Raw genomic sequence first — 27,983 nt, 5'->3', positions numbered from 1 at the left:
AAGAAAGAAAGAAAGAAAGAAAGAAAGAAAGAAAGAAAGAAAGAAAGGGGAAGGAGAATATTCCTTAAGTAGATTCATTTAAAAAAAAATCCTTAATTTTATCTTTGCAACTATGTTTGGGAAAACAAAACTTTTTTAAGTTTTATTTTGTTTTATGTTCATGGGTGTTTTGCTAGTATGTGTGTATGTGCATCAAATGCATGCAGTGTCCATGGAGAGCAGAAAGAATGCAACAGCTTTCTCTGGAACTAAAGCCACAGAAAGGTGGTTGCTGCACTATGAGGGCTGGGACTCAAACCTAGGTCCTCTGCAAGAGCAGCCTCTTAACCACTGAGCCATCTCTCCAGCCCCATTAGGAAATTTTCTGGAAGTAGTAGTAGTAGTAGTAGTTCAGACAGTATCTGTCTACATAGCTCTAGCTGTCCTGGAACTCACTACGTAGACCAGGCTAGCCCATGAATGCTCAGCGATCCACCTGGTTCTGCCTCCTGAATTCTGGGATTAAAAGCATATGTCCAGCTGAAGAGTCTTTCTTAAAGTATTAAAAGAACTACTATAGTATTTTGGACTTAATTCCTTCTTCATCCTGAACATTGCAGGAAGTTACCTGTCTCACTAACTTGCAGAACTGTTCCTTTCTTTTGAGAAGACTTTTGAGGACACATTGCAACATCCATGGTGGTGGGTGCACACCTGTACCCGTAGTCTCAGCACTTGGGATTTGGATTCAGGCAGATTGCTACAAATTCAAGGGTAGCCTGGGCTGTGTGGCGAGGTCCAGGATAGCCATGGCTGCAGAGTGACATATCTTTATAAATAAAAACAAACAAAAGAGAACTATGTGATCAAAATACATACAACTAACGGCTATGTTTCCTCTGTGCCCTTCCCTTAAGCAGAAGGAGATGGCTGTTTTGGGTGCCCCTGGTGTGCTCTGTAGCAATGGAGCAACTGCAGAGAGAGCCTACCCTGGACTACCACTGGGATCTCTGGAAGAAAACACATGAGAGAGAATACAAGGATAAGGTAGGTGATTGCCACCCGAGCAGTGTGCTTTTGCAGTGTCCCGCCTTCCCCATCCCCAGGTGACATTTGAACAAGCAGTATTTTCTAGATGTATTGTGCACTTATTTCTGGGTAGACACTGCTTTGAGTAGAAGCAGAGCACATTCTCGTTGCTATGGAGCTCATGTTACGGTGCCAGTGTTACAGTGGGATGGTGATGGATGCAAGGAACAGGTGAAGCAAGGCATGGATGATGTGGGGACATAGTGGTGATGCATCCTACCAGGGATGTGGTGGGAGGGTGAGGGAAAGCCCAGCAAATAAGGCAACATTAGAGCAGAGGACTCATAGAAAGGGCAATAGACAAAATGGGTGGAAGGGGGGACTGTCCTGGGCCAAGGAACACATACAGGACTCAGAAGAAAGACCACACTTGGCACATTTGAGGAACAGAAACCCTTGGCTGTGGAGGTGGCAGAGTGGGTAAAGTACTGGACATAGATATGAGGAACTGTGCTCAGGCCTCTGACACCCATGTGGGTGGAGTAGCGTGTCCTAACTTGAGGTAGAGAAACAGCTTGTGAGCCATCCAGCTTGGCACATGAAGGGCCAAACAAGAGACCCCATTTCAAAGTATGGAAGGGGAAGACCTGGGACCTCCACCTAAACACTGCTTGCACCAGCACTCACACTAATACACACACACACACACACACACACACACATACTCCACAGAGAGAGACATATAAAAATAGACATATACAAAATATGTGGATGAGTGTTTTGCCTACAAGTATGTCTGTGTACCATGTGTGCAGTACCTTCTAAGGACAGAAGGGGGTGTCAGATCCCCTGAAATCTGAGCTCAGCTGCCAGGTGGGTGCTGGGAATCAAACCTGGATCCTCTGTGTAAGAGCAACCAGGGCTCTTACTTTCTGAGCTATTCCTCCATCCCAGTCCCTTCTCCCCATTTATTCATTTTGTTATGTGTACTAGTGATTTGCCTGCATGTACATAGGTACACTACGTGCCTTCAGCTTTCGGGCCTGCAACCCCACGCCTGCAGGTCAGAAGAGAGCATTAGATCCCGTAGAACTGAAGTTATGAGTAGTTGTAAACTGCCCCATCCCGCCTTGTGGGATGTGGACACTGTGAACCAAACCTGGGTCCTCTGCAAGAGCAACAAGTGCTCTTAATCACTGAGTCAAACTCTCAAAAAAAATACAATTTTATTTTATTTTTAAGTATGTGTCTGTGTGTCTATACATGCATGTGAGTGCAGGCCAGGCCCACAGCAGGTGGTTGTGAGCTGACTGACCTGGGAGCTGGGACCAAACCTGGGTCCTCTGGTAGAGCAACAAGTGCTCACAACCATTGACCCATCTCTCCACTTGCAAAAATAAGATTTGTAAAGCTCAGTCCAGTCTTTGGCCCACAGAAGTGCTTTAAGATAGAATTTTAGTTTTTTGAGTAGTTCGTTGGGCTTTTTGTTGTTGTTGTTGTTTCCAAACACAGAGTTTCTTGTTTTTGTTTTTTGTTTTTGTTTTTTTGAGACAAGGTTTCTCTGTGTATCTCTGGCTGTCCTGGAACTCACTCTGTAGACCAGGCTGGCCTCGAACTCAGAAATCCACCTGCCTCGGCCTCCCAAGTGCTGGGATTAAAGGCGTGCACCACCACCGCCCAGCTGTATTTTATTATTTTACCTATTAGATAATTAATTAATTGGCTCTGTGGATGGAATCTCTGTGCTGCACCCTGGGTGAATTAGATATTGGCAAAATATCGATGAGATTCTGTGGCTAAGTGTTCTGTGCCTCAATTCAGCATAATGTGCTCAGGTTCCCCTATCTCGTTATATATGACAGAACTCCTCCTTGTAAAAGGCTAACTAGCATTAGATTGTGTTTATATACCGTGTTCTCTTTGTTTCTTTACCTTGATAAGATGCATCATTTGATTCTTTATCTTCGTCATTTTGAGTGGTGCTGCAGTGAACACAGGACAGCGGGAATCTCTCCCATGACTTGATTTGTTTCGTTTAGTTGTTTATCCAGAATGGGGTGAGCTGCTCGACCGTATGGGAGGCTTGCTTTTAGTCGACTAGATTATCTGACTTACATTTATTTGTTCGTTTATATATGATTGTGAATTGTGTGTGCATATGTGCACATGTGTGTGCATGTGGTGTGTGTGTGTGTGTGTGTGTGTGAGAGAGAGAGAGAGAGAGAGAGAGAGAAAGAGAGAGAGAGAGAGAGAGAGAGAGAGAGAGGAGAGAGAGTACCACTAAGCCTATTCTTCCAGCCCTCTATGTTTTAAGTCTTCTTATTCACTTATTTGTTTTATTTGTACATGTAGCATGTAGTTTTGTCTACATGGCTTTGTGCTCCTGGCTGGACACACATGTGCACCAGCCTAGGAGCTATCTAGGATCCTCAGATAAAACACACACACACATTAGCTTATCTTTAATATGCTTTTTAGCTCAACATCTGGGCACTTCTAAGCCTCCTGTGGCTATCACGCCCTCACCTTCAGTCCCAGCTCAACGCCTCTAAACCTGCTCTCAGCTTAGTCGCCCGGTTACCTTCTGTGAAGCCCATTGGCCTTACAGCCCAAGATGCTTCCGGGCTGCTTTCCCTTTCCGCCTACATTTTCCCTGTAGCTCTGAATCTGTCCGGTCTCCCCACCCACACACCAGTATCTCAATTCTCCTCTTCCTCTCTCCTCGCCCTCGGAAAACTGCAAGTTCCATCTCTTTCTTTCCTCCCAGTCATTGGCCACTGGCATCTTTATTGATAGATCAAAAAACAATTGGGAGAGAGAACCTTCAGTGTCATTAACACAGATTCCCGATCAAAGCATCAGAAACACTCCCCTACATGTATTTATGGCGTGTGTCAATGTGTGCGTGTTTGAGTAGGCACAGGCATATGTGGATACCAGCAGAGGCTAGAAGAGAGCATTGCATCCCCTGCATCTGTATTATAAGCAGCAGCTGGCACCCAGTGCCAGCTGGGAACTGAACTCAGGTCCTTTGCAAGAGCAGTAAGTGCTCTTAATTGCTGACCCATCTCTCAAACCCAGGTTGTTGTTGTTTTTCTTTTAAAAAATGTGTGTGTGTGTGTGTGTGAGAGAGAGAGAGAGAGAGAGAGAGAGAGAGAGAGAGAGAGTCTCTACATAGCTCTGGCTGTCCTGGAACTCACTCTGTAGATCAGACTGGCCTTGAATTAACAGAGATCCCTCTGCCCTGCCTTCAAAGTGCTGGGATTAAAGGTATATGCCATCACACTGGACTTATGTTGTCTTTTTTTTTTTTTTTTTTAGTTTTTCGAGACAGGGTTTCCCTGTATAGCCCTGGCTGTCCTGGAACTCACTCTGTAGACCAGGCTGGCCTCGAACTCAGAAATCCACCTGTGTCTGCCTCCCAAGTGCTAGGATTAAAGGCATGTGCCACCACCGCTCAGCTTATGTTGTCATTTTTATTGGTATATTTTCTGTGTGTTTTCACACACACACACACACACACACACACACACACACACACACACTATAGCTTGGGGGAATTCTTGCCTTCCACCATGTGGGTTCCAGGTCGTCATGCTTGGCTGTAGGTGCCTTTGCCCGCTGAGCCATGTCACCTCCTGTTTTTAATTTTCAATCAATTGCGAGTGATTCTTTTGTACCAGGTAAGGACTCAGTTTTATTCTTCTCCATATGAATCAAGATTCCCACACTATTAGAGTGAGGAGGTCATTCTTTCCATTTCTATGTTTTTGGCATCTTTGCAAAAACTCAACTGGCCATAAATCCCTGCTTGTCTCTGGGTTCTCTGTTGTAGAACACTCTTAGGCCTGTGTGCACTGGCACTGTGGCCTGTGGTGCCTTTTGAGATGAGGTATTTGATACCTCCACTTTTGTTTATATTGCTCAAGACTTGTTGGAAGTTTGAGGTTATTGTAGCTCCACATAAACTTTCCAGATTGTTCTGTGTTCGTGAAGAATGCTATTGGAATTTTGACAGGAATTACACCGAGTCTCTAGATTGTTTTTTAATAGTTTGGCTGTTTCACTGATCTAATTTTTCCAATCCCTGAATAAAAGCAGTCCATCACTCTGAATTTATTTTGCCATGGTTTTATAGTTTTTAGCATACAGCTGCTCTGCAGACCTACACGTTCTGTATCTATGGTTTCAACAAGTGATGGATTTAAAATATTCTTTGTAGCAGGGCAAGGTAGCACAGACCTGCAGTCCCAAGTACTCAGGAAGTAGAGACAGAAGAGTCAGAGCTCTAGATTATACTTAGCTATGTAGTGACTTAGTGAGTTTGAGGCCAGCCTAAGGAGCATCAGACCCTGTCTCAAAAGGGAGGGGCTGGCAATATGGGTCAGCAGGTGAAGACACTTCCCACCAAGCCAGATTCTGTGAGCTGGATCACCAGATCTCATGGTGGAGAGAGAGAAACAACTCCACAGGGTTGTCCTCTGACCTCCACCATGTGCTCTAGGCATACACACATGTGTACACACACACACACACACACACACACCACATGCATACAAGCACATACCACTAAATGCTAAAGATTAAACAAAACAAACACATCTAACCTAAACACAAGTAGATGTTAAAAATTTACATCTGTGTGTATCTATGTATAGGTGGGTGTACGTGAATGCAGGTATCTGAGAAGGTGAGGAGAGGGCATGGAATCCCCTGGAGCTAGTGTTAGAGGTGTGTAGAGTTATATCACCAACATCAGTGCTGCAACAGAACAGGACATGTGTCCACTGCAAGAGCAGTGTATGCTTTTAAACTCTGAGCTCTCTCTCTCTCTCCAGCCACATAGACTGGACTGTTTTCTTTTTCTTAACATCCCCTACACAAAACAATATAGCAACCATATTATATTATATAAATAATCTATAAATAAATTGAAGTGTATGTGTATCTATGCATGTAGGTAGGTAAATTATATAAAAATACTTCACTTTTGATGACTTTTGGAGATAGGGCGTCACTGTATGTCTTTTGTGAATTATTTTTTTTTACTTTATGCAATGACTGTTTTGACTGCATGTATGGCTCTGTACAATGTGGATGTGGTGCCCACAGAGGTCAGAAGAAGACATCAGGTCCCCTGGAACTGGTGTTATAAATGGCTGTGATTTGCCATGTGGTTGCTGGGAATAGAACCTAGTTCCTCTGGAAGAGCAGTCAGCGCTCTTAACCACTGAGCCATCTCCCCAGCCCCCTCAGTGTGTATCTTAAGCTGGTGTAATACTCACTGTGAAGTCCCGGTGACTGTAACTCCCAGACATCCTCCTGCTGCCATCCCCTGAGTGTGAGCCATTACATTCAGTTTATGCCACTTAAGGAATCTGAGCATCCAAGGATGTTTGCGTTCTTGGGAAGCCTGGGACCTCATCCCTCTTGGTTTCCTCACAGACAGTTGCCCTTAGCCTTCACTTCCCTGATGGAAAGTATTTTTATGCAGCTGTGTGGGTACTGTGAATATAAAGCTAGGTTCTCCTGTGTGTGCTGTGGATATAAAGCTAGGTTCTCCTGCTTCAGCAACAAGGGCTTACTGACTGAGACATCTCCCCAGCTCATAAACACAACTTTTAACAAGTATTTTATCTTAATAACTTATCTCCAAATTAACTTATTCACTTTTCTTTCCTTGAGTTTATTTAGATTTACTTTCTCTTATCCCACTTTCCTCCTCTAGAGTTTGGGATGCGTTCACCATGCGCCCATTCCGTCCATTACTAGGAATATTACAAAACTTGTACACAGGGAGCGGGGCTCTGTCCAGACTGAAGCAGGGCACATGTTGCAACTGCTCAGGCCTGAGTCTGATTTGGTTGACCTTGAAAGGTTTCAGCTATTAATGGAGGCACTGAGTATATCATGTATACTGTATTCTATGTAAGTGCATCTCTGAGAGGACAAGAAAATCAATAGTCAATATCATAATTAATTCTACATAATATTAAAATAGCAGAACCCAAATGATTGTCTTCCACCAGGCATGGTAACACACACCTGTAATACAGGTAGAGGCAGGTAGAGACAGAGGCATAAGAGAGAGCCATCCACAGTAAATATAAGGCCAGCCCCAGCTGTGTGGAACCTGTCATAAACTAAAAATCAAAAACTAAAACAAAAGAGTATAGAAAGAAAGAGCAACCATATCGATGTAAACTAAAATAAATCGGAATTGCTCAAAAAAGTCATTGAATCAATAATCATTTTTTAAAAGTTTGTATATATGTGTGACTGAATGTATTGCACTATATACATGCAGGAGCCTGTGAATGTCAGAAGAGATACTGGATTCCTAGGAACTAGAGTCACAAACAGTGAGCTACCATGTGGGTACTAGAAGTCCTCTGCAAGAGTAGGATGTGTTTGCCGGGCGGTGGTGGCCCACACCTTTAATCCCAGCACTTGGGAGGCAGAGGCAGGCTGATTTCTGAGTTCGAGAGTTCGAGGCTAGCCTGGTCTACAGAGTGAGTTCCAGGACAGCTAGGGCTACACAGAGAAACCCTGTCTCGAAAAACAAAAAAAAAAAAAAAGAAAAAAGAAAAAAGAATAGGAGGTGTTCTTGTGTTCTTAACCACTGAACCACCCTCCAGCCCTAAATCAATAATCTTGAAAATACCACTGAGACATCCACACAGAAAGCATTGTACAGAAATAAAATGGAGCAGAGTCTATGCAAACAAAAGCTGGAGACTTTCAGTTATAGAAGGGTTCCCAAGTCATCAAACCAAGCTGAAGGAAAAACGTGTAAAAATCCACATCCAGACACACATGAGGAAACTGCAAGACTTTTAAGAAAAAGAAAATCACAAAAGCTAGTGAGCACAGTTAAGAAGAGAGGTACAGAGCCTGGTGTGGTAAAATACCCACAGAATCCCAGCACAGAGTAGGAGGCATAAGAGGGTACAGCCAGCTTGAGCTACAAAGCAAGTCTGAGGTAACCTGGGCAACCTGGGCAACCTGGGCAACCTGGGCAACCTGGGCAAGTATAGGAATGATCAGTAGCAGCGACAGGAGGATTTGGACACGCAGCCGGTCATATTAGCACTCAGGTGGGGAAGCAGAAGGATAAGAGTTTCAAGGACAGCCTGAACTACATGAGATCTTGTCTCAAAAAAAAAAAAATCAATCAAAGTGAAAGTCAGAAGTATAGTAGCTAAAATTCTGATTTGCACTAATGGTGTGCTGGTTAGTTTTATGTCAAAGTAACACAAGCTACAGTCATCGGAGAGAAGGGAGCCTCAACTGAGAAAATTCCTCCATAAAATTAGGCTGCAGTCAAACCCATAGTGCATTTTCTTAATTGGTGATTGATGGGGAGGGCCCAGTGCATTGTGGGTAGTGCCATCCCTGGACTGTAGTGGCTTCTGCATCAGTTCCTGCCTCCATGTTCCTGCCCTGTTTGAGTTTCTGTCCCGACTTTCCCTTCAGTGATGGACAGTGATATGGAAGCTCAAACCAAATAAACTCTTTCCTTCCCAGGTTGTTTTGGTCATGGTGTTTCATCATAGAACCAGATTCCCTAAATGAGGACAAATGAGTATGAGAAGAAAATGGAAAAACAACCTCAAGTAGCCAGAGAAGCAGAAATTTATAGTTAGCTGAATTGATTTTCTGGAATGAGAAAGAATCTTATGGATATCTACATAGCTAGGTGTGAGGAGTATGCTGGAGCTGAGGTAGGGGGATTGCTGTGAGTTTGAGGCCAGCCTGAGCTACAGAGTGAGTTATTAGGACAGCCAAGGATACATAACAAGTCTATGTCTAAGAAAGAAAGAAAGAAAGAAAGAAAGAAAGAAAGAAAGAAAGAAAGAAAGAGAGAAAGAAAAAGAGAGAGAGAAAGAGAGAGAGAAAGAAAGAAAGATCTAGAAAGATTAGAGCTTATTGCCTATTAGGGAAAATGTGTCAAACACAAGCTTCTAACATTTGGAGGTTTAAGAATCAAATTCACAACTGTTGTGGGAGTTATTTAAATCTCCAACTCAAATATGACCGGTCAATGAAAACACAACTCAGTAATTATGAATATATTCTGTAAGTCTAGATTGGGCAGATACCCCTATACTACTCTGTTCCCCAGCTATGAGACCCTTATAACTTGAGGGTTTTCCAGACCCTGCATCTGTCCTTCTACCTCCTGCTTCCCAGTCATCCTCTCCTCATCTTCCTCCTCCATTGTCTTCCTCCAGTCCTCCCCTCTGCTCTCTTCCACCAACCTTTATTTCTCCACCTCCCCTTCTTCTGCCCAGTCACTGGCTCCAGCCTTTATTTTACAAATTAAGATGGGCAGAAGGTTCACTAGAAATCACCTGTGTAATAATTCACACCTCCTCTGTAGCCCTTCACAGGAAAGGGGAATTAGTATCAAAATACAAGGCCGGGGCTATCCACAACACACAACAAAGAAAAAAAGAGAAGGAAAGTCATTGTGTATATCATATATTAATAAGTATCTAAAAATTAAAAGCAATAATTTTAATTAAAATGTGATTTTAGCAGTTGTTTTGTATGTATTCATTTGTGTATATTTTCAGTCAGATCCACATTTAGTAGAATACTATTTGGGGCACTAGAGAGATGGCTCAGCAGTTAAGAGCACCTACCGCTCTTGCAGAAGACTCAGGTTTGGGTGACTCACAAACCATCTAGCTCCACGGGCTCTTCTGGCCTCTGTGGATACCTGCGTTCACATGCCCACACATACACACATGAGGGAGCGGTTACTGAAATCAGTAAGTTCACTTATATTCCTTTTCCTTATGTTTCAGAATGAAGAAGCAGCACGACGTCTCATCTGGGAAAAGAATCTGAAGTTTATCACGATTCACAATCTGGAATATTCTATGGGCATGCATACATACGATGTGGGCATGAACCATATGGGAGACATGGTAGGTAAACCACAAGCAATCCTTATTTCACGAGTGGGCAAGTGCCAGGCTGCATACACGGCGCTGTCCTCAAGGACCTGTGGAGCTCTGGACCAGCCGGAGCGGCCAAAGAGGTGCAGCTTTCCAAGGGGGATCCGGAGCAAGGCGGATTGCTGGGCCTCTTCCACCTGGATAGGGGCCAAGGTGGGGGCCATGGAGCAGGAGGTGACTGTGGTAGGCTCAAGCACCCAGCTGTTGGGCCAGGTCCAAGTCCAGCTGAAAGCCTCAGGAGAGAATACTCTTCCCTGGAGTGTCACTGCCCAATCTGACAGGCGCTCTCAGAAGATCTTCGGTGAAATGCCTCATGCACATTATTCCTTATGGATAGGACCTTATAAACATTTTGAGGTGGGGTGGGATCTAAAGGCAAATGCTTTCTTTGGCTTGGTCTGAGATGTTAGGGATGCCTCATGGGCATGTAGAAGGACCTAAGATGTTGTCCCTGCATGACTGACTGTCATAGTACTCATAATGGGGGGTCATGGTCACATGTTCCAGGACAGGAACCTGGTCAGGAGTAGATTTAAACCCCTACCATTCTCAATTAGGAGATTTGCCGGAGTTCCTGAATCCGCTCAGCCTTACCAAGTTTTTTGCCTGGTGGCACAGTCCACCGCCCCACAGGCAAGTATAATTTTTGTGTCATCAGAAGTAATTTGAAGGTACACTGGGATGTCAACAACAAAGGCAAAGGACACTGTGTAGCCAGGGCTGGAATATGGGTCAGGGGCAGAGTACTCGTCTCCCATGGGTGCAGAGCCCTCAGCTTGCTCCCTGGCTCCAGCTCCACCTTAAACAGAGCGCTGAGTGGACTTATAGGCCCACAAAGCTAAAAAGCAGTAGAACTTAGGGGCCTAAGAATCAGGAGACAAATTTCTTGTTTAGAAAAAGAAAGGAGCCTGGGGAGATGGCTCAAAGGCTAGTAGTTCTGGCTGCTCTTGCAGAGGTCCTGAGTTCTGTTCCCAGCACCCATGTGATAGCTCACAACTGTCTGTAACTGTAATTCCATGGGCTCCTCTGCTGGTGTGCAGAGATAAATGCAGACAAAACACCAATATACAAAAATGAATACATATTTTTTAAAAGGAAAAGAAAAGATGTGGGTCAGCCTGCCGCCTGAGTCTGACCCCTTAGCCTCACGTGATGCAAGAAGAACAGACTTCCTACAGGTATCGGTTGGCCACCATGTGTGCAGTGGTGTTGAGGATGCCCACATGTTAAATAAATAAACACAGTGAGAACTTCTTATTTAGTCCTACTTTGGCCATATTTAAAAAAAACAAAAACAAAAACAAAAAAAACATAAAACAAAACCCCTCGCCTCTCCCCTCTCCTCTCCTCCCTGTCTGACTTTGTCTTGTACATGATGGCCGGAACAGTCCTTGTGACTGAGAGTGACTTTCTTCTCCTACCTCCACCTCCAGAATGCCAGGGATCACAGGTCTGCCCACATATCCCACCTACCAAATCTCTTATTTTCAGGAAATTAAACTTATAAAATAGTATTGTTCTCATATTTTAAAATAAATTTTAGAAAGCACCTTTTAAGTCTTTATGGTAGTAACCATGTTTGCCCAGGTGTACACTGGCACGTGGATACAGCCCTCTCCTTTCTTACTGGAACATGTGGGAACTTGGTCTATCTTTCTTATGTGTTCCTCGAGAGGCCTACGCATTCAGAATGATCTCTGCCAGTTGCATCCCAGGTCCTCCTCGTTGGTTTTTGAGTTCTGATCTACACAATCAAAAATCTATAATGTTGCCAAAATTAAGAATCACTTTACTTTAAAAATAAAGACAAAATCCAAGCATGGAGAAATGGCCCAGGCTTGCTGAGCAGGGGTGTGGAGACAAGGATATCCTGGCAGCTTGCTGGCAGCCAGTGTAGATCAAACTGACACAGGAGACTCTATATACCCAGGTTTACAATGCACACACACACACACACACACACACATGCACGCACGCACATACACAGAGGCAAAAAATTAAAAATAATAAGGAAAAATAATTCTAGCTGGTTTGGAAAAGGACCATCCTTGGAAACCACTTTCTATTTAAATGTAACAGTGCCCTCTGTAGTTCTCTGAGGGAAAGCAGCTGTACTTGCCTTACAAGCTTGCTTTGTAAGAGTCTGCCTTTCTTTCAATCAAAAGTCTGTAACTTCTAGTTTTTACCATGTTCTATTTCTCCTTCCCTCTGTTTAAACTATGTTGCTAATGAAAAGTGCAAGATTAAAGAGACACACAGAGCTCATCTCAGTCAGCACCCACAGTCACCTCAGACAGCGCCCTCAGTCACCTCAGACAGCTCCCACAGTCACCTCAGACAGCGCCCTCAGTCGCCTCAGACAGCGCCCTCAGTCACCTCAGACAGTGCCCTCAGTCACCTCAGACAGCGCCCTCAGTCACCTCAGACAGTGCCCTCAGTTGCCTCAGACAGCGCCCTCAGTCACCTCAGACAACTCCCACAAAGAGTCACCTCAGAAAGCTCCCACAAATAGTCGCCTCAGACACCTCCTACAGACTGTCACCTCAGTCAGCACCCACAGTCACCTCAGACAGCTCTCACAGACAGACAGTTCACCTTGCAGTCAATTTATAATTATGTGGGTACAACTGCCACTCGTTTTTTTGTTTTGTTTTGTTTTGTTTTTTTTTTTTTGTTTTTTTTTAGTTTTAAAATCTATTCATGTTCTCTCTTCTTAGAAAGAGAGAGAGAAAGAGGTAGAAAGACAGATGGGGGCCAACCAGCAAAATAGCTCACCAGGTAAAGGCCCTTGCTGCTAAGCCTGACAACATGAGTTCAATCCCTGGGACCAACATGATAGAAGGAGCAAACTGATTCCTGCAAGTTGTTTTCTGACTTCCACATGAGAGCCATGGTAACCAGCTGCCATAAACACATGCACAGAGCTGGAGAGATGGCTCAGTGGTTAAGAGCACTGACTGCTCTTCCAGAGGTCCTGAGTTCAATTCCCAGAAACCACATGGTGGCTCACAACCATCTGTAATGGGATCTGATGCCCTCTTCTGGTGTGTCTGAAGACAGCTACAGTGTACTCATATAAATATACAAAATAAATAAATCTTAACACACACACACACATGCACAAGAAAGGGAGAAAGGAAGGAAGGAAAGGAGGAAGGGAGGGGGGAGGAAGGAAGGAAAAATTAAAGCTCTAAGTGAGACGTGATGTTTATTTGCTTTTTAGACCACTGAAGAAATCATGCGTCAGATGGGCTCTCTGAGAATTCCCAGCAAGTCTCCGAAAACTGGCACTCTTAAGTCAAGCTCTAACCAGACATTGCCTGACTCTGTGGACTGGCGAGAGAAGGGCTGTGTCACTGACGTGAAATACCAGGTTAGTGTCACCGGCCTAGCCTGTGCACACTGGCTGAGGACCCTCTTCCTGTCTCTCTGCACACTCTGGCAGTGAGCCTCACTGTCCTGTTGTCACTTCCTGGCTGCTTTGTCATTCCCATCTGCCCAACTACATCCTACGGGGTTTGTTGTTATTTGTTTTTGTTTAGTTTTACTTATGACTTATTTTGGCTTATATACATAGCCCAGGCTGGCCCCAAACTCATAGTGTGACCAAACTAAGTTCCCTCCTCCCTCCATATTTTGCATACTTAGCCTGTAAATTTTTCTCTCTGTCTCTGTCTATCTCTGTGTCTCTGTCTCTGTCTCTCTCTCTCTCTCTCTCTCTCTCTCTCTCTCTCTCTCTCTCCTTCTCTCTGTCTTCAAGACAGGGTTTCTCTGTGTAGCCTGAAACTCACTCTGTAGACCAGGCTAGCCAGATCTATGATCTGCCTACCTCTGACTCCCAAGTGTTGGGATTAAAGGCATGTGCTACAGCCATGCTGGCTGAGAGCTCCTGCTGTTCTTCCTCCAGGAGACCTAAGTTTGGTTCCCAGCACCCATAACAGGGAACGCACAACTGCCCGTAACTCCAGCTTCAGGGGATCCAACAACCTCTACTGGCCACTGTGGGTGCCTGCACATACATGCACACGTACTTATACATAAATAAATAATAATAAAACAAGTCTTTCCTTTTTTATTCTATGATAATAATGTCTGAAAATGGTTACCCTATGGTTAGAGATTTTTGCATCAGACATCATTTTGAGACAGCAACACTGGAGTTTGTGGATGCTTGTCACGAATGTCAATGAGCAGAGACAGGAACTAAATAGTTTTAAAACTTTTAGATTTATTTATTATGTGCATACATGTGTTCTGGCTGTATGTGTGTGTGTGTGTGTGTGTGTGTGTGTGCGTTTGCTAGCTTGTACCACATGCATGGAATGCCTGCAGAGGTCAGAAGTGGTCAGAAGAAGATCCCTAGAACTGAGGTTACAGAAGGCTGTGAGCCACTGTGTAGATATTGAGCACCAAAACTTGGTCCACTGCAAGAGCAGCAGGTACTCTGAGCCATCTCTCCAGCCACAAGAACGGAATCCTTAAGTTGCACTTTATTCTGAGAGGCCAAACCACTGGATGAACATTCTAGAAATCTGCCTTACATCTCATCTCTAGGCAGCTTCCTAAGGAGTGGAAAGGAAGGACTTCATTCACAGACTAGCCTTGGCCTCTGGCCAAGTGGTGTGCCTTGGCTATGACACTTGGTGTAAGCCTCCTGAGCATCTCTTTACTACCTCTCAGGTAGCTGGCTTGCAGGTTTTCTGGCTACTGAGCCTTGCAGTCCTTGTGCAGTGTCACCTGGGATATGTAGTGTTAACCCTGACCAGCAAACCATTTGCAGCGTGTCCTGGCTGCACTGTGTGCAATCTGTGCACTCAGGTGCCTTTCTTTGACATGAGATTCAATGTGCCCTTAGGACACAGAGTCACAGAGTACAAAAGAAAGTGCCTCTCTCTCTGTCCTTCCTGTCTGGCTCAATTGGCCCTGAGTTATTCTGTCTCTCAAAAATCACTTTCCTGTTGAATGAAAAAGAAAGAGAGAGAGAGAGAGAGAGAGAGAGAGAGAGAGAGAAGAGAGAAAAGGAAGAAAGGAAAAGGAAAGAATGTAACTGATCCTAAGTGTGGTGGAGGAGGTTTATTGTAGATAAAAGGGAGAACATAGCCACAGGCAGGGACATCTGGGAGAGTCCAGAGTGAACATGACCATGAACTGTCTCATGTGAGGAGAGGAGAGAGAAAAGGAGAGAGGAGAGAGCCAGGAGAGTAAAAGACCCAGGAAAAGAGCCAGGTAACCAAAATGGCTGGATTATATAGGGGAGGAAGAACAACTGGGGAAGGGCAGAACAGCGCCTGGGCTGGGGGAAGTTTAGGGCAGGGGCAGGGTATGTAAGCCATACCCTGTAATAGGTAAGGACTGAGGGATGCTGGGAAAACCTGGTGGCCAGACCCGCTTTGGTATAGGCACCTCAGCTGTTTGAATCCTAACCCTTGCGGCATCTGTCTTCCTTTTAGGGGAAGATGGTTGGAACTTTGCACATGTTCAGTGTGCACGATCAGTGAATTCAAAATGCCTGCTATGACCTGCTGCTCTCCCCACCAGGGCAGGCCCTTGCCTGGAGTCCATTTGCCTTCCAATTGTCTAAGAGAAAAGGCCTCAGTGGGGAGGGAGCTCTTCCTGGCAGAGGCGGAGCTGTCTTCTGCACAGCGGAAGCTATCCTGACTCCAGATGGATTCTTCTCTGTTTCAGGGTTCTTGTGGTGCCTGCTGGGCTTTCAGTGCCGTGGGGGCCCTTGAAGGGCAGCTGAAGCTGAAAACGGGGAAGCTGGTGTCCCTCAGTGCTCAGAACCTGGTGGATTGCTCAAGCGAAGCAAAGTACGGGAATAAAGGCTGTGGGGGTGGCTTCATGACCGAAGCTTTCCAGTACATCATCGATAACGGGGGCATCGAGTCAGAAGCTTCCTATCCCTACAAAGCCAAGGTGCGTCAAGTTTATCCCCTGTGACTCCGTTCCTCCCCACTGCTATACTGGCACCACCAAAGCACCGCGTGGCCCCTTCTAGAGAACCATCAGCAGCTCCTGCATGTCAAGAATATTCTTTGAAATGGAGTGACCTTGTTAGTCTACCGGTGGGGTTTGGGGTTGTTGTTGTTGTTTGTTTCAGAGTGTCAGGCTGGTCTCGAACTCACAACATAGCTAAGGAGGTTCTGAAGTCCTGTCCCTCATGCCTTTCAAATGTTGAATTATAGGGTTTGCTGCCACTCCCTACACAGAAAATATTTCAAACAAGCAAATGTCATTCATATTTAAATATAGGCTTAAAGAAACCATGGTAACAATGCCTTCTGTGTATTATCTGCTATTTAGCTTTGCAGTCCTGTGACCGTCAGTGGCCAGTGATAGTTCCACTTAAAGGGCTCAAAGATCTTATCTCATTTACCACAAGATTTCTTCTTTTCTTTTTTTTCTTTTTTTCAAATTCTGTTAAGTAACATAAGCAAAAAAGAAAAAGAAAAGATAAAATTATCACACAAAGGCTGACAAGATGGCTCATTAGGTAAAAGTACTTGTGGTCAAAATTGATGACCTGAGTTTAATCATCGATCCCAGGGAAAATACCAAGTTGTGTAAGTCATCCTCTGACCTCCACGCTCACGTGAATAAATGCAATAAACTCACACTTTAAATAACTGTCACTCGAACACAACCTACCTTAAGCAGTATTGCTTTTTTTTATTTCTTTCAGCTTCTATTTCTGTTATTTTTAGGAGGAAACACAGTCATATATTCAACAAACATACATCTGTAACTTCTGGGTTTTGTTTGTTTTATCCTTTGCTTTTGAGACACAGTTACACTATATAACTGTGGGTGGCCTGGAATCACTTATATAGATCAGATTGACCTTGAACTCTCAGAGATTCCTCTGCCTCTGCCTCCCCAGTGCTGTCTCCTGGGTGCTGTCTCTCAGCTCCAGCTGGCCATTATAAATCCAGGCCACCATGCCCAGCTTGAGTCAGTGTTTACAAACAGAAAAATCCAGAACAAAAGGAGAAAGACAGGAGGGACAGAGAGACAGAGGGTAGGGGGACCATAGTCATAGACAGTTGAAAATGGGGAAGTGACCATGGTGAAGTGGGGGTGGGGGGTAGGGGAGTGGGGGTAGGGAGTAGGTGGGGTAGGGGAGTAGGGGTAGGGGGTGGGTGGGGTAGGGGAGTGGGGGTAGGGAGTAGGTGGGGTAGGGGAGTGGGGGGGGTAGGGGGTGGGAGAGGTAGGGGAGTGGGGGGGGTAAGGGGGGTTGAGGAGGTGGGGGTATCATAATTGAAATCCAGGAAGTTGAAGTAGACTTTATGGGTGTTTTTTTGTAGGATGAAAAGTGTCACTATGACTCAAAAAATCGAGCTGCCACGTGTTCAAGGTACACTGAGCTCCCCTTTGGGGATGAAGAAGCCCTGAAGGAAACAGTGGCCACTAAAGGGCCTGTCTCTGTGGCCATTGACGCCAGGCAATCCTCCTTCTTCTTCTACAAAAGTGGTAAAAAGGAGGCGCCAGCCTTTTATTTGCTTAATATAGACTGAGCATCTGGACCTCGTTCTAACTGGTGAATCCTACTGGTTAAGACTTATTAGCATTGCTACGTTAAGTTCCTTGTGTATCAGTCTCTGTTCCATCCACACAGTAACCCTAAATTACACTTGAATCCTCCATGGAAAAGTTAATCTGCCTTGAGTCTGGAGAGGTGACTCAGTGGTTAGAGTACTTGTCACAGAGGACCCAGGTTTGACTCCCAGCTCCCACATGGAGGCTCACCACCTCCTCAGGCACCAGGCAGGCTTGAGTTGCACATCCAGGCAAAACACTACCACTCATAAAAATAAATAAATAAATAAATAAATAAATAAATAAATAAATAAATCTAAAGCCAATATTAAAGGGAAAAAAAAAGTCCTCAGCCTGGAGTGGTGAGGCAAGGGTTGAAAACATGGGATTGAAAACCACGTAGCCAGCCCCATAGTTCATACAGGATGGTTATGTATGTGCGGTGGTCCTGTCTATAATGCTAGCATTCCCGGGGCGGGGGCGGGGGTTGGGGTGGGTGTGGGGCAGGAGGTGGGGAGGGGGTGAGAAAGTTGATGCCTGCTTAGGCTACTCCATCAAAAGGACAAAACAAAGGGGGAAAAAGACTCGGGTTTTCGGTTTTTGTGTTTTTTAAAACCACGAAGAATGCATTTTATAAACTAAACATCAAGAAAGCAATTCCGCTTCCAACTGTGGAGAGAGGTTAATAATAAATTCATCCAGAGAGTTCTTCTGTTCTGTAGAGAGAAGCAAAGTGATACACGCATAGAGGTGAAAGCCTTAGCTTTATCCTCTGTTTACAGAATGAAGAGTCAAATATTAGTAAGATTGTTCTCACAAAACTAGGCAGACTAATCCTAAAGAGTGCAGGAAACCATGAAAACCCTCAATAGCCAGAGCCATTTTAACAAAATGAGCAAAGCAAGAGGCATCACAGTATCTAACTTAAGAGTGCATTCCTGAGTTACAGCAGCCAAACAACATGGCATCACCATTAAAACAGACCAACAAAACAGAATGTTAACTCCCTGTATCAAGAACACAGCCAGGGGCTAGAGAGATGGTCCATCAGTTAAGAGCACTGACTGTTCTTCCAGAGGTCCTGAGTTCAATTCCCAGTAATCTCATGGTGGCTCACAATCATCTGCACTGAGATCTGATGCCTACTTCTGGTGTGCCTGAAGACAGTGACAGTGTACTCACATACATAAAATAAATAAATAAATCTTGAAGGAAAGAAGACAACAATGCAACCAGGCATGTTATCACATGTTTGTAATTCTAGTGCTTGAAAGGCAGAGGCAGGAGGATTACCTCAATTTGAAGCCAGCCTGGCTGTCCTTATTAGGTTAAAACACAGACAAAAACCATTTGGGAAGGAATGTTTATTTGCAGGACAGTTTACATCAAGGGAAGCCAATCAGGAGCTGAGGCTGAGACCGTGGAAGACTGTTGCTTACTGCTTTGCTCCATTTGCTTTCTTATTCCACCCAGGACCACTTACCCCAGGGTGGCACCCACTCCCACATCAATCATTAACCAAGAAAATGCCCATAGGCCAATCTGATGAAGGCATTTCCTCAATAATCTGGCTTGCGTCGAGTCAACAAAAAGCTTACTGGTTCATTGAGTATATAGTGAGTGAATTCCCAACCAGCCAGGGCTACATAGCAAGACGAGGTCTCAGACAAACATAAAGATGGGTGATAACTAAATGCTGAAGACACGGAAAACTTTGCACACTGATTGTAAGACTATCAATTAGTACAGACTTTTAGGAAAATGGTATAGAAATTCCCCTTAAAAAGTAAAAAATAGAACTATAACTTGACCCAGCAACTCCACTACCAGGAATATATCCCAAAGAAATTAAATCAATGTACTGAAAAGACATCTCTCAAGTTCGTTGCAGAATCATTTTCCATAACCTAAGTGCCCATCTACTATCTACTTCTGAGTGGATAAAGAAAAGACACATATACAACAAGGAACACTATTTGGATATATATATGTGTGTATATATATGCATATATCTATATATGAATGGGGATGTGGGTCAGGTGGAAAAATGTTTGCCCACCATACATGAAGCCCTGGGTTCAATCTCCAGAACACAGATATTGAGCATGGTAGTACAAACCTAAACCTGTCATCTCAACCCTTGGGAAGTGGAGGCAAGAGGATCACAAGCTCAAGGTCATCTTTGAAAACGTATCAAGTTTGGGGCCAGCCTAGGTGGGTTATGTGAGACCCTGGCTTGTGAAGATATAAGGGAGCACACTTAATACTTCTTTAAGGTTAACTCTTAAAACCGTACATGCACCCCATCATACAAAGCTCAGTAACACAGTCCCCCAGTGCTCACTAAATGCAGAACTCTGTATTGTGTACAGCAGAAAGCTACAATATGCACTAAGGAGCATTTAATTTAGAAAAGGCTCAACGTGGACAAAACAATTTATACAAAAAAATGCAACCAATTGTACATAAATTAAGAGAATTAGAAAACGTGGCGAGTAGATATAATAAATGTCAGAGGGATCTATGGGTCAATCTCAAACTTGTCAGGGAAACTGACAGAGTATCGATGTGAAACGAGTACATGCCAAGTCACCTTGTCGTATCCCCAAGTGTGTTTTAATACCTGTAGCGCTTGCCTTTTTCCCATCTGTGTTTTATTCTCAGGTGTCTATGATGACCCCTCCTGTACTGAGGACGTGAATCACGGTGTTCTCGTGGTTGGCTATGGGACTCTTGATGGGAAAGACTACTGGCTTGTGAAAAACAGGTAATACATTAGCACATCAGTGTTGGCTTTATTGTCAGGACCGGAGGGCACATCAGCAAATAGACTCTTGCTGTTAGGATGCTGGTCACCATAGCAACAAGGTTGTGCATTTGTAGCTTCTTAGAAAGCCCCTTGGGAAATTACTCACTGCCCCACCATGGTGGTTTGGATGCGAATGGCCTTCAGAGGCTCATACATTCGAATGCTTAGTCGTCAGGGAGTGGCACGATATGAGGAGGATTAAAATGATTAGGAAAGGTGGCTTTAAGGTTTCGAAAAGCCAAGCCAAGCCCAGTCCCCTTTCCCTGACCTTCCCCTAGCCTCTTGCAGATCAGGATGTAGCTCTCAGGTATTGCTCCAGCCCTAAGCTTGCTGCTGTGCTTGCTGCCATGTCGATAATGGACTGATGGTCTGAAGCTGTAAGCCAGCCCTAATTAAATGTTCTCCTTTATAAGAGTCGCTGTGGTTATGGTGTCTCTCCACAGCAATAGGACTAAGACATCAATCTTCATCTTTGTTTTCTATAATAACTTTCTTTTTATTTTATTTCATATCATTGATGTTGTGAGATAGGGTCTTGCTATTACTCCTAGCTCACCCAGCACTTACTATGTGTCCTAGGCTGGTCTTGAACTTACAGCCATCCTTTGTCTCTGCCTCCCAAGTGTTGGAATTACTTTGCATTTCTCACCATTCCTTGCCTGCTCCTTTTATGCTCTGTAGAACATTCATGGCAGTGAGTTTCATTTGGCAGTGTTAGGGCTTAAGCCCTGGGCCATGCACATGTTCCTTGAGCTCTTCCTCTGAACCACACCCGCAGCCCTTTCAGGCCCTCTTAGGAAAGCTGTTCCTATAGCGAGACCCAGATCGTTAGTATTCCTTACTGCCCCAGGGACCTAAATGATTACTTCTGATTTTTTTCTACATCATTCTAGTCATGATTTTACCATAACCTGTAAGATGGAGGCCTTCAGATATCTTCTGCTACCTGTAGCATTGGTCCACAACTTCACGCTCACCTGGTCATAGTCACTCTGACAATTTACTTTCTCCAAACTCAGTGTAGCCAAAGAATTCAGTACTCCCTCTACCATACTGTTCCTTAGAGAATTTTCCATATCTGTATATCATATCACATAACATTTTTACCCAACAGCTAGTATGGCATTGAGGGCTCAGTATAGTAGACCAGCCTCCTAGACCTCTTCCAGGGACAGTTGAGTTACAAGTCAAGAAGAATTTCCATCTAAAGCTGTCTTGGAGCCTGCCTCTTTTCTATGTGTTCTGGTTGTATTTCAGACAGCTCTTGCCTAGACCATTGCCTGAGCCTCAGAACCGATGTTTTTACTCTTTATACTGTATTTATTTATTTTATTACTGTGTATGTGAAAGTGCATGGTGTGTGGGAGGTGTGTATGGGGTGGGTATGAGTATATATATCTGGATTTGGGGGGATTGGGCCCAGGTCGCCAGGCTTTCACCTCCTTGATTGCTGTGCTAAATCACCATGACAAGACAACTTGAAGAACAAAGGGTTTATTTGGAGCGTATGGTTCTCAGGGATAAGACTCCATCAGCATCACAGCAGGCAGCTGTGCACAGCCTGCAGCAGGCAGCATGCACAGCAGCAGGAGCAGCTGAGAGCTCACATCTGGAACTGTGTGCAAGAAGCAATGAGAGCAAACTCAAAATAGAGCACATCTTTAAGCTCTCAAAACCAGTCCTCTGTGACACACTCCCTTCAGCAAGGCCACGCCTCCCAGGCCTGCCCAAACAGGGCCATCAACTGGGGAGTGCTTATTCAGATGCCAGAGAATATGAGGGAGAGGAATGGCTCCTTCAAACCACCACTCTGGCTGGCCCATCTTATCAGCCCCAACCTCTTTTACTCTTAAATCTTTCATGCTGCTCCCTAGCCGGTGTGACTAAGTAGAACAAGTCTTGGCGGGTAACCGTTCTAGCACACAGTGGCCCTTCAATAATCCACTGAACTGACCTCTGTAGAATTCATAACCAAAGTGAGTACAGCTTTTAGAGAGAAAGGGTGAGGAAGAGGCCAGAGAGTGAAGTGAAGAGCCCTTTGTGCTCTTTCAAGACTCTGCAGGCATCCTCATGTGCATTAACTTACACAGGCGCACACAACTAGACACACATCTTTTGAAAAATATTTTTTTTCTGATCAGGGCTCCAAGTTTAATATTCAGCACTATGTTTATATAGGGGAAGCCCACCGAACCCAGCCTGTGTTTCAGCTGGATTATGTTGCAAAGCAAGACAGTGGGCAGTCTTTTCTTCTGAGTTCCTGTAGGAAGTTGTACCTGCAGCCAAGACAGATGACTCCACCTCGGTCTTAAGGTCCTTTGTGGCAAGTGCTCAAGGACTATTCAGCCTGCTCAAGGCTGGAAAAACCCTGCTCGAGGTGGGAAGGGCACAATTCCCCCTTTTCTGTTTTTTAAAGATGAGCAGTACCAGTAGCTGGCTGAATGAGAAATATTTTTAAACATATATTTTATTTTTAATTATATGTATGTGTGTAGATATGTGCACAAGAGTGTAGGGGACTAAAGTGGCCAGAGGTGTCAGATCCCCTGAAGCTAGATTACAGGTGGTTGTGAGTCTCCTAACATGGGTGCTAGAACTCAAACTTGGGTCCTCTATAAGGACAGTATGTGATCTTAACACTGAGCCGTCAAAACGACAAAAGTTTACGTCTTCTGGTTCTAGAGGTTAGAAGATAGAGATGAACATACTGTGAGTTTAGCTACTTTTGAGGATTATGAGGAAGTAACTCCTTATAGACGTGGATCTGAGAAAGTCACACGCACAGGAGTAGAAAGGTATGGTAGCGGCTAGCAGCCAGGATGGGGGCAGAGGAGATGCTGACCAAAGTGTCCACTGTCAGCTCTAAGAGAGTTCTAGAGTTCTGTCACATGACAGCCACGTCTTATTTACTGCTTCTGTTTCTTTGCCTCAGACTGTGTCATACACATGCACCATATGCACTTGGATATATATGATAATTTCTAGTTGTTGTTTTGTTTCAATACAGGGTTTTTCTGTGTATCCCTGGCTGTCCTGGAACTCACTCGGTAGACCAGGCTGGCTTCCAACTCAGAAATCCGCCTGCCTCTGCCTCCCAGTAGTGGGGTTAAATGTATGTGCCATCACTGCTCAGCATGATAATTTTTAATTAAATATATTTAAGTTAAAAAAAAAAAAGAAGAAGAAGACTTGGTGGCTTACACCCAGTTTCAGGGGGACCCAGCATCCTCTTCTGGCTGCCAAAGGCACTGTACACACATGATGCACAGACACAGAGACAGGCAATACACTCATACATATAAAATAAAAACACATCTTTAAAAAAATGTTTTTGCCAGGTAGTGGTGTTGAACACCTTTAATTCCAACACTATAGAGGTGGAGACAATTGGATCTCTGTGAGATCTAAGCCAGCCTAGTCTACCGAGGGAGCCCTAGGACAGCCGGGGCTCTACAGAGAAACCCTGTCTCAAAAATATAATAATAATAATAATAATAATAATAATAATAATAATAATAAATTGATGGCAATAAAGAGAGTCCAGTGTAGTGCATGGCTGTAATCCTGGCATTGGACAGTGGAGGCAGGAGGGTCAGGAGTTCAAGACCAGCCTTTGGTACATACACACACACAGACACACACACACAAAATGAAAAGACAGTCAGACAAAAGGAAAGAATTGAGCACCTCCCCAGCGTTTGAGGCTTGTGAGCCCTCTCACGTACACTCAGTCCTCACATGGTCTGTGTGTGTGTGTGTGGGGGGGGGGGAGCACTGTGCTGACTTCAGTCCTTTGGATTAAGGCTGACCTAATGATTTCACCTTAATCTAATTAATGACATCTACAGTGCCCCTACTTCCAAATAAAGTCACAGTTTGAGGTCCTGGGAGTAGAATTCCAGCGTGAACTTTGGGCAGACCACAGTCCAACCCTGAATACTCAGGGCTTCCTGGGAACGCACGCTCTGTAAGTCAAGGTGGATGGATGCCTTCAGATTCCCTGTGGGAGCGAACAGATGGCATTGATGTGTGGTCTGTTGGGAAAGCAGCTGAGAACACTTCAAACATTGATTTACTCTTAAGCCACTACAGCAGCGACCTCCTTGGTGTGGACATATGTGACATGTGTTAGACTTTTGTCATTTTTTCATTGGGCTTCTTTTTTGTTTTGTTTAGTTTTTTTTCCTCATGCACCCGGTTTTTTCTTTCTCTCTCTCTTTCTTTCTCTCTCTCTCTCTTCCTTTCTTTCTTTCTTTCTTTCCTTCTTTCTTTCTTTCTTTCTTTCTTTCTTTCTTTCTTTCTTTCTTTCCTATAGGCTTTCATGTAGCCCAGGCTGGCCTCAAGTTCATTATGTAGCCACAGAGGAGCAAAAGCTCCTGGCGCTCCAGTTTCTGTCTCCATGGCATTAGGATTTTAAGCATGTGATGCTGTGTGCCCAGCTATATGGCTGTGTCCTGACTACACAGACCCCAGCTAACATGACAAGCTAGAACATTTTTAGTCCCAGGCAGCTCATTTCCACACAGTAGAACATTCTACTTTTCGATAGCTTTAAATAGGAGAAAGTCTCATCTGGATAATTTACAACCGTATTATTTATCATTTACTTCAGAACTAATTGCTGTGTAACACTTTCATAGTAGTTACTTAAAAGTACTTCTTTTTTTTTTTTTTTTTTTTGGTTTTTCGAGACAGGGTTTCTCTGTGTAGCCCTGGCTGTCCTGGAACTCACTCTGTAGACCAGGCTGGCCTCGAACTCAGAAATCTGCCTGCCTCTGCCTCCCAAATGCTGGGATTAAAGGCATGCGCCACCACCACCCAGCTCAAAAGTACTTCTTGACAAACATTTCTAGAAGCCAGATGGTAGTGATGCATGCCTTCAATATCCAGGAGGCAGAGGAAGGCAGATCTCTGAGTTTGAGGCCAGCCTGGTCTATGGAACAAGTACTTGGACAGCCAGGGCTACACAGAGAAGCCCTGAAACCATCTCAAAAAACAAAAGAAAAAAAAAGAAAAAAGGTGTTTCTCAAGAAATGTGTATGCTGGAAAGTCATTACCCTTAAGCCAGACTTTGTGGCACACAAAACCTGTAGGCAGTGGAATCAGAAGAATTAAGAGTTTAAGGTCGGTCTCAGCTATATGGTAAGTTTAGGGCTAGCCTGAGCTTCATGCGACTCTTATCTAATAAAAAAAAAATTTCATTACCTATGACCCTATTGTGCAAAAACATTTAGAGATGGAGCATTATAAATAATATACTCATTCCTTGAAGAAGGCATGCCTAGAAAGCACAGATGGATCTTATATTATTGGCCTTAAATATAAATATGTTCAACAATATGGAACTAGTGTGTGTGTTGGATCACCCCTGTAATCCGAGGCCTGGAAAGTCAAGGCTGGAGACTCACTGAGCTTGCAGCCAGACTGGGTGACATAGAGAGATCTTGTCTAAACAAAACGAAAAACAAGAAACAAAAGAAAAAGCTAAAAAGAAGACTGAAACGATAACACACATTTCACATTTTAATTCCATCTCTCAGAAGACAGAGGCAGTTGGATCTCTGTGACCCAGCCTGGTCCACATACCAGCATACCAGGTTCCAGGCCAGCCAGGGCTACATAGTCAGACCCTGTATATATATATGACACTTATATATTATGTAAGACATATATATATTACATATACTTATTACATACACACACACACACACACACACACACACACACACATATATATATATGCTGGAGAGCACTGGCTGTCCTTCCAGAGGGCCTAGGCTCAATTCCCAGTACCCACATGGCAACTTAGAACTGTCTGTAACTCCAGTTTCAGGAGATCAGACACAGATATACACATATAGGCAAATCACCAATGCAGATGAAATTAAATTTGTTTTACTTATTTATTCAACACACACACATATATATGTATATACATATATATATGTATATGTTTTGGGAGAAGCAAAGAAATAAAAAATATAATTTTATTATATTATTTTATAATTTTGTGTTTTTTCTCTTTTTATAGTTGGGGCCTTCACTTTGGTGATCAAGGATATATTCGGATGGCAAGAAACAATAAAAATCATTGTGGGATTGCTAGCTATTGCTCTTACCCAGAAATCTAAACCATTTCTTCTTTTTCTAACAAGTCACAAGGATAGAATATACTCTAACTTAATTTTGCCTGCTCTATTCAGAGGAAACAAATGTGTAATGATCAATGTGTAGTTACTGTACTAACTAGGTTATAGCTTGTTCGCTTTATAACTTTACCTCTCGCCGGGCAGTGGTGGCGCACTCCTTTAATCCCAGCACTTGGGAGGCAGAGGCAGGCGGATTTCTGAGTTCGAGAATTTGAGGTTAGCCTGGTCTACAGAGTGAGTTCCAGAACAGCCAGGGCTACACAGAGAAACCCTGTCTCAAAAAAATCAAAATAAATAAATAAATAAATAAATAAATAAATAAATAACTTTACCTTTCTCTGAAAAGTCTATAAACAAGAATGTACTGTAGATGGAGTTCTGTCAGCATCTGTCCCCAGGATATTCTTTCTATACTTACACCCCATTGTCTAATGTTTTCAAACAACTATTTGTAACATAATAGTCCCAAAGTGTTTAATAAAATCTGTCATTTCAAGTCTCTATTATTGTCACATGTGATTTTTTTCAAGTCGTTCTTAGATAACATTTATACCCTATCATGAACAAGGGTATGTTAGTGACAGGCAGTAGCTAATGTGATGAAGAAAACATTGTTGCAAAGTTGTTATGAAAAATGACAGGCATAGTGAGACATGCATTTAATCCTGAACTCTGGAGGCAGAGACAGGCGGATCTCTGTGAGTTCAAAGCCAGCCTGGTCTACAAAGTTAGTTCCAGGACAGGGAAGGCCGTTACACAGAGAAACCCTGTTCTGAAAAACCAGAAGCAAAGCAAAGCAAACAAACAAAAAATAATGCTTAAGAGCAGAAAAGGGGAGAGGAGAGCATAGAGAGAGGGGGAAGAAAGACAGGAGGGGTAATATCTGTCTCTCTCACAAGGTTCTTATAAAAGCAATGTAATGCTAGACATTGACTTTGAAAATTCCTGGAAATGTATAAATGTGAGAATACCTGAGAAAACACTAGAGCAAGATCGCTACCATTTTGATCTTGAAAACAAGATTCTAGTCTTCTAGACTTTGTTGTTCTTCTTACTGAATTTCAGGGGTCTCTGAAACCACCAACACCAGCACCAGGTTGCATTAGCCTTCTCAGACAGCATTTTCCCCTCTGGAACTGCGTTGTCTTTCCTAACATTTATTTATTCATTTGTCTGTGTGGGCACATGTGCTAGGGTGCACATGTCGGGAGCAGGGAACAGTTTGTGGAATTGGTTCTCTTCTGTCACCTTGAGGGTTCCAGGAATAGAACTCAGTCCATCCTGCTTGGTGGAAACTAACTGCCCTTACCCTCGGCGCCACTTCAACAGCCTAGGAACTGTGTTTTCCAAACACTTGTGTGAAGCAGGGCTGGTGGTCCTTTGGACAGCCTGATGAAAGAGCAGTTTGGCAAAGTCTTGGCTTAGCTACCACCCACAAACTTGAAGGCCAGTACTGAAACTCATCACTTCAAAAAAAAAAAAACAACTTAATTTTGTTTATAAATGAGATAAATT

General features: G+C 43.8%; 1 protein-coding gene across 2 annotated transcripts in view; it reads left to right on the top strand.

Moving 5' to 3' along the window:
• Ctss (cathepsin S) overlaps window positions 1-26,700 on the top strand; it is a 28,452-nt gene extending 1,752 nt beyond the window's left edge. Inside the window, exons 2-8 of one of the 2 annotated variants that reach the window (XM_028789765.1) lie at window positions 900-1,026; window positions 9,822-9,944; window positions 13,198-13,347; window positions 15,660-15,890; window positions 17,279-17,444; window positions 20,175-20,277; window positions 26,351-26,700. In XM_028789765.1, coding sequence (XP_028645598.1) covers window positions 900-1,026; window positions 9,822-9,944; window positions 13,198-13,347; window positions 15,660-15,890; window positions 17,279-17,444; window positions 20,175-20,277; window positions 26,351-26,450 — 1,000 coding nt within the window. In that variant the 3' untranslated portion in view covers window positions 26,451-26,700. Of the gene's footprint in view, window positions 1-896; window positions 1,027-9,821; window positions 9,945-13,197; window positions 13,348-15,659; window positions 15,891-17,278; window positions 17,445-20,174; window positions 20,278-26,350 lie in introns of both variants that reach the window. The other variant, XM_028789764.1, reaches the window with a different exon arrangement.
• Window positions 26,701-27,983: the final 1,283 nt, after the last annotated feature.

The sequence above is a fragment of the Grammomys surdaster genome, unplaced genomic scaffold, assembly GCF_004785775.1.
Source record: "Grammomys surdaster isolate TR1022 unplaced genomic scaffold, NIH_TR_1.0 125849, whole genome shotgun sequence".
NCBI classification, from domain to species: Eukaryota; Metazoa; Chordata; class Mammalia; order Rodentia; family Muridae; genus Grammomys; species Grammomys surdaster.
This window is presented reverse-complemented; position numbering and strand designations above follow the sequence as displayed.